The 10,275-nt window shown below is 40.5% G+C and overlaps 1 protein-coding gene across 1 annotated transcript in view; it reads right to left on the bottom strand.

Annotated features, from left to right (window-relative positions):
- Window positions 1-1,308: 1,308 nt before the first annotated feature.
- LOC115806333 (NACHT, LRR and PYD domains-containing protein 12-like) overlaps window positions 1,309-10,275 on the bottom strand; it is a 20,128-nt gene continuing 11,161 nt past the window's right edge. The window contains exons 4-12 of the mRNA XM_030767004.1: window positions 9,661-10,138; window positions 8,411-8,630; window positions 5,750-7,616; window positions 3,718-3,876; window positions 3,336-3,509; window positions 2,494-2,667; window positions 2,134-2,307; window positions 2,004-2,050; window positions 1,309-1,847 (exon numbers count right to left, since the gene is read on the bottom strand). Of these exons, the coding sequence (XP_030622864.1) occupies window positions 1,309-1,847; window positions 2,004-2,050; window positions 2,134-2,307; window positions 2,494-2,667; window positions 3,336-3,509; window positions 3,718-3,876; window positions 5,750-7,616; window positions 8,411-8,630; window positions 9,661-10,138 (3,832 nt within the window). The remainder of the gene's footprint in view (window positions 1,848-2,003; window positions 2,051-2,133; window positions 2,308-2,493; window positions 2,668-3,335; window positions 3,510-3,717; window positions 3,877-5,749; window positions 7,617-8,410; window positions 8,631-9,660; window positions 10,139-10,275) is intronic.

The raw sequence follows: 10,275 nt of genomic DNA, 5'->3' as shown, positions 1-10,275 counted from the left end.
TTTGAAACAGCACTGTTGATGCAATATCTCGCACAAAACAATGACGTATCAAATACAGACTTTATGCATCGTTATTTTAAAACAATTGTTTTTATTTTATTACACTAAATTACAATGTCCGCATAAAGACCTGTGTAGCGCCTCTAGTCCTGACCAGGGGTAGTAATAAAGACGCTACCATCTACTTAGGTTCAAGGAGTGGTATGCCTTAACTAACTCACAAGGGGAGTAAATGTTGAGTTGAACAGTCGACACTTATTGCCTTACACAGTGATAACAACAGTGTACCCAGTGCATACACAACACTGTCTTGTATAATAAAATTAAAACAAAAATGGAGCTCTTTAAAATAATAAAAAAACAATCCAAAAGTCCAAGTCCTTGTCCTTGAGTGTGTGTGTGTGTGTGTGTGTGTGTCCAGAAGCTCAGTTCCTGGTTCGTGTGTACATGCTTATCTGGTGTGTTAGAGGAATGAATCAAACGCGTAAACGTCTTCTGCAAGTCCATCCTGCGGTAGGCCACACCGTTTCCACGACTGTCTGCAGTCTCACTGGGCTGGGCTCGCCATCACAATAATCCTCCAGATTTTATCCAGCAGCTAAAAAAAAAAACAGTCCGAGTTCGATTTCTTATAATTCGAAAAAAATCTCTCGACAGAATCTAGGTTATACTCACGGCTGAGATTCGAAATTGCTTAGCTGGTTCTCAATGTGTTTCCTGGACGAGACCTCCAGTAGGAATGATAATTGCATAGTACTTGCTAATGTTATAAATGCATATGACGCGCCCCCCTCAGGGGCGGCATGGCACTACACCTCTAGATAATATATTGAGCACTAGTAGCCCTTAGTTCATACAGGTTACACCTGCATACTTCAGCTAAATGAAGAGATATCTTTGTCAAGCATCAAACCACTGAAACTACAGGGCAAGAAACTGTAATAAAAGAACAAAGTAAAATGCAGCTTTCATCCTGTGGTCAGTCACAAAGCGGATGGCCTGATGCCTTGACAAGTGTGCTGAAGCGTAAAGTCAATGGAGTAACAGATGCAGGACACCAAAGCTCTTCTCTCCTTCACTCTGTTTCACTCACTGGCTTTCACAGACCTGATACATTGTATGGAATTATATTTTGCATTTCATACACAAATGAACAAAGGAATTAACAATGCTTTGCTGATGATGTCACATGGCATTTAGATTGGCTTTTCTGGTGTGGTACATTCAGTGAGTGAAAGTGTTGTTATATTAGTGATGTGAAAGGAACTGCACATGTGTGATTTATGGATGTGACCTCATACTGTGTTTTCACTGTAGTCTTATCATGCCTTCCAAACGACACAAAGTCACGGTGGAGTTACCGCAAAGCTCAAAACCCGCGTAAAGGGGTTCGATGAATGTGGTGTTAAACGTGTACAGAGGGGTCAGTGTGCCACTGAGGACTCTGTAGAAGTGCAGAGTGCCAGCAGCCCAGTCCAGATACACTCCTAATCTGTTACAAGGATGAGGGGGAGACACTGCAGCACACGTCTTACTGTTGTGAATGAAATAGAACGTATCTCCTTGACAGAACAGGACAAAGGATTTATCATCCATTCCCATACAGCCCTCTTCTCTACTGATGCTCTTATATGTTGCCCCAATCCGCGTTGTTCCACTCCACTCCACCTCCCAGTAAAAGCGCCCAGTTAGAGCTTCACTACAAAGCACACGATGAACATTCCGGAATCTCTCAGAATGATCAGGATATGGTTGTTTTTTTGGAGTCCATGTCACTCTCCTGTTCCTCTCAGACAGAGAGAGGTTTCCGTGTGCTGTGTTCTGGTCCAGTGTGAGCTGACAGACATCTGTAGACAAGAGGAAACTTATTAGAATATAATCATGGTCAATGATTGCTGGGGTCATAAAATATTAACTTTACTACAGTTGAGATATAAAAGTATAGAGGAAGACACAAAGAAACAGTTACAATAGGAAAAAGTAAAATTTGTAAAACATGTTACATTTCCGTGGCGTAAGTCCCATCCAGTACTCTCCAGCATGGTCCAGTCTGTAGGGAAATAATAGCAGACAGACTGAATAGATGTACAATCTATGCTACACTATATCAGTTGGAAAGCATGACACACTTACTCCAGTTTTTTCAGTTTACAGTGTAGATCCCCCAGCAGAGCAGAGAGCAGCATCAATCCTGAGTCTCCTGGGTGATTGTAGCTTAGGTCCAGCTCTCTCAAATGTGAGGGGTTTGATCTCAGAGCTGAGACTAGAGAAGCACAGCCTTCCTCTGTAATTAGACAGCCTGACAGCCTGCAGAAACAATCAAACAACAGCAGAGGTTAGGTCTTCTGGGAGGTTGGCTGGTTGAGCTCACAGAGCAGTGATGATAAAGAAAGGATTGATTGATGTGGATGAAGAATTTGGCATTTAATTTTGTGTGACTCTAAACCTGAAACAGTGGACCCAAATATTACCTTTGTTTGTGTCCACACTTACCCCAGTTTTTCTAATTTACACTGTGAATCCTCTAGGCCAGCAGAGAGCAGTTTCACTCCTAAGTCCTGCAGATCATTGTGTCTCAGCTCCAGTTCTCTCAGGTAAGAGTGCGGAGACCTCAGGACTGAGGACAGAGCTACACAACAGTCTTCTGTGAGACGACAAGTATTCAAGCTTAGGAGGAAAGAGAGACAAAAAAAATTAAAGAGCTTTATATAAGTCTGGATCTTGTCCAGTTAACTTCTATAAATTTCATAATTATATTATATCTAATACAGTACCATCACATTCTGTATTAGATATAATTATGGCACTCATTTACAATCCCAAATATGAAACATAATGAATAATTTGTTGAACAATTTACAGTCATTTGTTTTATAATACTTTGTTGAACAGGTTTGGAGAATCAAATCTCTATATCCTTTGACAACAAAGGCATGTTAACTGTGCATTGCATGTCCGTTTTCAGGGTTTTTTTGAGTTTGTTTGTTTGTTTTGTTTGTTTGTTTGTGTCTATAAAGGTAATACAGGTGTATACATGTAATAAGCTATTACAGAAAATGAAAATGTATAAATTCTTTAATCCCCTAAAATTTCCACAGTGTAATACATTTTTGATCTGATTGAATATTTTAAGAGATTCTCACTGATTTTTTTCCTTTTATGCTTTCATTACATAGTATTTTATCCTTACACAGTGTCTAAAAGCTTCATAAGAATGAACCTTTGTTTTCAAGTGACAGACGTCTGAAATCTCAAAAAAAGCATTAAGCCTTTGATTCCAAAAGTGAAAAAATCTTGAAGGGAGTCAGTGAAATCCAAAATAAAAGACAACTCACTCCACTCTCTGTAGTTGACAGTTTGGACTCAACAGACCACCACAGAGCAGTTTCACTCCTGAATGTGTCAGCGTATTGTAGCTGAGATCCAGCTCTCTTAGAGGTGAGCTCACTGACTGGAGGGCAGAGGCCAAAGATCCACAGGATTCAGTTGAAAGATTACAGCCAGACAGCCTGTAGCAAAGAGTTCAGAGAGTTTTTTGTTTCATGATATATTTGTACGTGATAATTAATTTATAATCGCAAGTATGAACCTGGAGAGCAGTAAGAGCAATAGTGTTTTTATATAGATTCTCATCTCATGCACATGAAGCTAGCCATTCACACATAACAAATGATATTAATTTATATGCACACGCACACACACACACACATTACACACCACAATTTTTGCAGTTTACAGTTTGGGCACTGTAGTCCAGCACATAGCAGCTTCACTCCTGAATCTGCCAGGTTATTGCAGCTGAGATCCAGCTCTCTCAGGGGTGAGTTCACCAACTTTAGAGCTGAACCAATCGTTTCACAGGATGCAGATGATACACTGGACTGGTGAGGAGGGGCCAAAATTACACAGGAATCAGATAAGGCTTCACAGTCAACAAGCCTGTTGGAATAAAAAGGATTAATTAGTTAAATCAGTCAGATTATAGTGTAAGCCAGAGAGCAAGGGATGGTCATTCTAAAGGCATCCAGTGCTGTAAAGTTCACACTTCACCAGAGCTAGCTCAAAGTTCAGTACATACAGATGAAAATCAGAAAGCTCACAATTCGAAGTTCACAATTCAGAACAAGTTCACTTCTTCTCTTTCTTTCTTTCTTTCTTTCTTTCTTTCTTTTTTAATGAGCTGCTCTGGGTTTATCTTTTTCAGTGGAACCTACCCATCCATCCCCAGCCCCCAGTCATTGCTGCTTCCCACTAGTTCCATTCATAAGTTATGAGTGGTCGTTCTGAAGGCATCTACCTGTTTAGAGGACGGCACATATCCTCTTTGGCCATATTGTCTCATATCCCTGCCATGTCTCCCAACACTGGCACAGGCATATTACCATTTATGAGTGGGTGAGGTATCACATCAAAATCACAGAACATGGAGCAGAGTCAAGTGCACCATGAAGATTATGTTGCAGTTTAGAGTCTGTTACCTCCACAAACTCTAAGGATTTTTTTTTTTTTAGAAAACTTACAGAACTATACTGTTACGTGCGGCGCACTGTGTGTTTTATTTTTGTGTCTTGTTTCGTCTGTGTCTCTGTCGCCCTCTCCAGGTACCCAGCTGTGGCGCGAAATGCTTTCCATTTCATCTGGCCTGGTGTTACATCCCGCCTCCTTGTGCCAGCCTGGCCAACCAGGGACAGGGTGTCCTTTTCAGCTTGGCCAACCAGTGGCAGAGCGGCCAGATTTAAACAGGCCCGATAGTAACTGTTTTCAGATTTCAACCTTGTTGTGTGACTTTGCGCTTTTGTGTTTTCGCTATTCATCAAACTTGCCTTTCTGTGTATGACTCTGTATTTTCTGGTGTTTTGGTTATCACAGGGAGAAGGACAGGTAAGGCAGGGGATCCCCGCAGTAGTGTTCACTCTGTATAGGGATAGGTTAGAGGCAGATGCCAATCATGTATGTTTTGTTATTAGATAGCTAGTGTAGTTAGGTTTCCTTTGGCTCTGCCACCTTTTTGTTTTGTAGTTCAGTGTGCGTTTTGATATAGGTATTTAGGGTGGTTTTTGTTTGGCTATTTTCTTTCCGTTGGAGTCATCTGTTGTCCTCTCCCGTCTTCGTGTGTTTGTAAATACCACTTTGTAAATATTCCTAATATATTACGCAGCTTTTACCCATTGATTCCCCGTGTCTGTATTATTCCTCACAATCACACCATCCCAAACCAGCACAGGTGGTGGGTTTCCTTTATGCTACGTCCACTCTACATAACCCTAGACACCACACTACACCGGGGGCATAACTGTACAATAAACAATGAAACACCATTAGAATAGTGAACATCCTAAAAATAAGGCAAATTGTGCACTGATTTTCACAACTCATAGCTTAATTATTTCGTGGCAATGTTTTTTTGTCAACAAGACACAGTGTTGAGTGCATGGTGCAGTAAGAATATAACAATTCACTTGTAAAATAGTAGTCCTCAAAGAGGAAACACGTGTTAGTTCTCACAAGTTGCTCATATGTGCCCTACATCTGCCATGGACTCACTCATCAATCTGTAACATTCATCATTTTCAAGAAACACACCTGGGCTGAAAGTAAGGGGTGGTTCTAGTTGACAGAAAAGAAAGGAGCAAAAACTGTTTTCAAGGAACTCCAGAAGACAATGAAGTAAGACTGAACAAAAAGCGAGTAAGGTCACATTTGCTCCAGGATTCAGATGAGACATAATAGATATAAAATGAAGATGCACTGTGTAAATAAGTTACAGCAGACAAAAAAAACTGACCTGGCCTTCTTGCAGGTCTTCAGTACTGGGAGAAGCCTCTGCTGACCTGCTGCTGATGTTTTGTACATCTTCAGATCAAACTCATCCAGCACCTCCTCTGACATCAGTAACACATAGGCCAGAGCTGAACACTGGTGTGGCTCCAGCTTTTGAGATGAGAGTTTCCCTGATCTGAAGGCAGACTGGATTTCCTCCACTAGAGAGTTATCGTTCAGCTCATTCAGACAGTGGAAGAGATTGATGATCCTCTCTGGTGATGATTCCCCTCTGATCCTCATCTTTATATATTTATCTGTGTCCATCATCTTCACAAACCGATCTGTCCATACAGTGCTGTGAACTCTGATTTTTGAGCTGGTTCTTATCATTAAGTCTTGTAGGAGAGTCTGACTGGAATCCAGTGAGAGGCCAAGAAGGAAGCGAAGGAAAAAGTCAAGGTGTCCTTTCTCGCTCTGCAGAGCTTTGTCCACTGCAATCGGGTGTAGGTCAGACAGTGTAAATATCCTAGCATAAGAATATTCAATTCGAGGGTCCTCTCTGCTAAACACATTTTTTCTTTCATTCACACATGAAAAATGTGCATACACTGCAGCAAGATGCTCCTGAACGCTCAGATGTACAAAACAGAAAACCTTCTCCCTGTACAATCCCAACTCCTCTCTAAAGATCTCTGTGCACACTGAAGAGTACTCTGAAGCTTTACTCACATCAATGCCACACTCTCTCAGGTCCTCCTCATAGAATATCAGATTACCCTTCTCCAGCTGTTGGAAAGCCAGTTTCCCCAGTTTCAGAATCATCTCTTTGTCTGATTGTAACAGCTTCTTTGGGTTTTCCATGGTGGTTCCATGGTACTTCTTATTCTTCAAACTAATCTGAAGGAGCAGGAAGTGTGTGTACATCTCAGTCAGTGTTTTGGGGATTTCACCAGTGCTGGCATTACTCATCATATTCTTAAGCACAGTGGCTGAAAGCCAACAGAAGACCGGTATGTGGCACATGATGTGGAGGCTCCTTGATGACTTGATGTGTTTGATTATTCTGTTGGCCATGCTCTGATCACTGATTCTCTTTCTGAAGTATTCTTCCTTCTGAGTGTCTCGGAACCCATGGATCTCTGTTACCTGGTGGACACACTCAGGAGGGATCTGACTGGCTGCTGCTGGTCGTGAGGTTATCCAGAGGAGAGCAGAGGGAAGCAGATTCCCCTTGATGAGGTTTGTCAGCAGCACATCCAGTGAGATTGACTTTGTAACATCAGAGCAAAACTCACTATTCTGGAAACTTAGAGGAAATCGATACTCATCCAGACCATCAAAAATCAGGAGAATTTTGACTTTTCTGTCCTTTATGTCCTTTATGTTTTTCAGTTCTGGAGCATAGTGATGAAGTAGCTGGATGAGACTGTATTTCTCTTTCTTCAGATTAAGATCCCTGAAAGGTAGAGGGACTATGACTGTGATGTCTTCATTGGCTTTTCTTTCAGCCCAGTCAAGAATGAACTTCTGTACAGAGACAGTCTTTCCAATTCCAGCTATTCCCTTTGTCAGCACTGTTCTGATTTGTTTACTGCGTGCAGAAAGTACTGTAAATATGTCATTGCATTTGATGGGAGTGGCTTGAGGGGTTTGTGTCTTGGATGTCATCTCAATTTGTCTGATCTCATGTTCATTATTGACCTCTCCACTTCCACCCTCTGTGACGTAGAGCTCTGTGTAGACCTCATTCAAAAGGGAAACTTTTCCTTGTGATGAAAGTCCCTCTGTCATATGTTGGAATTTTTGTCTCAGGTTTTCCTTATTAGCTTCTTGAACTTTTCTTAAAGGAATGGCTGTGTAAAAAGATAAGGCCTATGCAGTTAATTACAAGCCGTTCTTTTTTGTCTCTGGGCTGTAATAGTTAGCTGTGATACGTTGCCAAATATAGCAGGACAATTGCTAATTGAAAAAATGAGAGAAAGAGACAGAAGGAGAGATACCAGAGACAGTAATTATAATGACCTGCAAAATTCCCACATCATGCTCTCACAACCTGCATTGACTTTTGACTGTTCCAAACACAATGTGCTGAGCAGGACAAATGGAACCGATGGAAGCTACACATTTTCAGTATGAAATTCACTAACTACTGTTGCCTGTTAAGATCCTATATAATAGATATTTTTACAAGAGTTAGCTATATAATACATTTTCACAGTTTTCATGTCCCTGTAAGTCTATATTACGGTGACAGTTTTATCTGGTTTGATTTGCTGGGGGTTTGATTGTAAATATTCCCTCTCACTAAAGAACATGAGAAACATTATGATAACTGACAGAATGCCTGCATTTGCATCATTACTATAAGAACAGTTGAGCATAACTAGAATAGATAAAGGAATCATTTTCAGGCAGATGTTTTAGATGTCATCTAACACTGAAAAATAGTTATGACAGGATCTCCTCGTATTTTAACATATAACATGCATTTACACAAACTGGGCTCATTCTGCAACAGTCATATACTTCTCACATCTTTTATGTTCTTATTTTCAGAAACATAATATACTGTTAGTTACAGGTTGTACATATTAAATCAGCCAATATCTCATATCAAAAGACATAACAGACAGTACAACAGTCTTACCAACATTCAGGAAGTGTAGTGTGATTCTCTGAGCTCCCTCAACTCCAAAGCAGTCCAGCATCCTTTCAGTGACACCAGACACATCAAGATCCCCCAGGTGATTACCTAAACTATCTGGGTAGTCCTCATTCAGTTCTTGTTTAAAGGTTTGGAAATGTTCCGGCTTTATGTTCCCCAGTGTCATTTTGAGAAGGCTTTTGGGCTCTGGTACACTGGAAATCTACAACAAACATTCAGAGAGGTCACCACACAAAGCTATTCATATATTTACATTTAAATGCAGTCAACTCTAGAATTATTGGCACCCTTCAGGAAAATGAGCTCAAATCAATACATAAAAAGAATCACACATGCAATGAGTGATATTTCGGGTTTTGGATATTTTGGTAATTTCAACCAAATACCCATTTTTTTGTAGTCATTCCCCAATCTATGCAGCTCAACAGCTTTTTTTGTTCTCATTTGAGTTGAGAGCTCTTTGGTTTTGCCCATGCTGATGGATGTCAAAAGGATTTTACCTGGGTGTTACCTCATATTTATACCCCAGTGAAAAAGTAAACGGTCATAGACAACAATAAAGTTCCTAGACACTAAAATCAATATGAAGAAACCCCCCCCCCCAAAGATGCAAGTTCCTTTGGTTTTATTTATTTATAGTATTCCTCAAGAGTGCCACTAATTTTGCCACATATGTTTTTGACAGAATAAACTATTCCGAAGATAAAACAACACTTTTTCAGGAATGATTGTTACTAAATCAATACTTATCAATCTCTCCAAAAATCTGAACAACATTAGAATCATTATATGTATTATCTATATTATATTCACGTTTTTGCTCACTTTCTTGAGGGGTGACAATATTTCTGGAGTTGACTGAAGATTTAAGACTGTGAGCAAAAGGTAATAATCATAGGAGCTGACTGACTGAGATGCCATACAATTGTTTTCCTTAACTGGCAACTTTCATGAACTGTAAATTTTTGTATGAATTTTTGGATTATCAAATCTGTTTAATAATTAATTCGTGGTGAAACCTTTTCCTAGGTGTAACGACTTTGTAAATTTTGTTTTCAGAACTTGTGCAGGAAGCCAGTCTAACATCAACAGTCCTCTCTCCTCTGGCTGAATAAAGTCAGCACACACAATTTTTTTTCACTTTTGTTTACAGTTTTATACATATTAAAATAACACCAGAGATTTAGTAAATCATGCTTTTAGCACATAAGGCCCCTAGAGTGAACACTCACCTCTCTGTAGAGTTTACTGTGGCCTTGGTGTTCCTCCACTGCACAAACTTTACAGATGTGTGTCTGGTCAGTCTTACAGAACATCTCCAGAACTCTGTGGTGCTGCTGACAGAGTCTCTGCTCCAGGTCTCCAGTCACCTCCACCAGTGTGTGTCTCTGCAGTGCTGGTATTGTGTAGTGCTGCCTGACATGGTTCTCACAGAGGGAGGCAGGGCAGGTCAGACAGGACTTCACAGCTCTCAGCTTCCTCCCAGTGCAGAAATCACAGGCCACATCTCCAGGTCCAGTATAGCAGTGGTCTGGATTAACAGGACTGAATTCTGCCTGCTGGATTTGTACTAATTCAGACAAATCCCACTTACAGATGCACTGTCTGCAGTATCTGTGTCCACTGGGGACAGAGACTAGATCCTTCAGCTTCTCCTTACACATGTCACACTGGAGGAGATCCTCTTTCAGAACATGCCCTGTTCGCTTTCTGTAGAGACAAAGGGGAGGACACATCAAATTTCTGTCTTTTTTCAGATTTCATGTCTATGCTGATTTGAATTGTATGGTTCAGATGTATTCAACAGACCTGGGGTGCTTTTCTCAGAAGTACTGCTAAGATCATCA

Source organism: Chanos chanos, chromosome 3, assembly GCF_902362185.1.
Source record: "Chanos chanos chromosome 3, fChaCha1.1, whole genome shotgun sequence".
In the NCBI taxonomy this organism is placed as follows: domain Eukaryota; kingdom Metazoa; phylum Chordata; class Actinopteri; order Gonorynchiformes; family Chanidae; genus Chanos; species Chanos chanos.
This window is presented reverse-complemented; position numbering and strand designations above follow the sequence as displayed.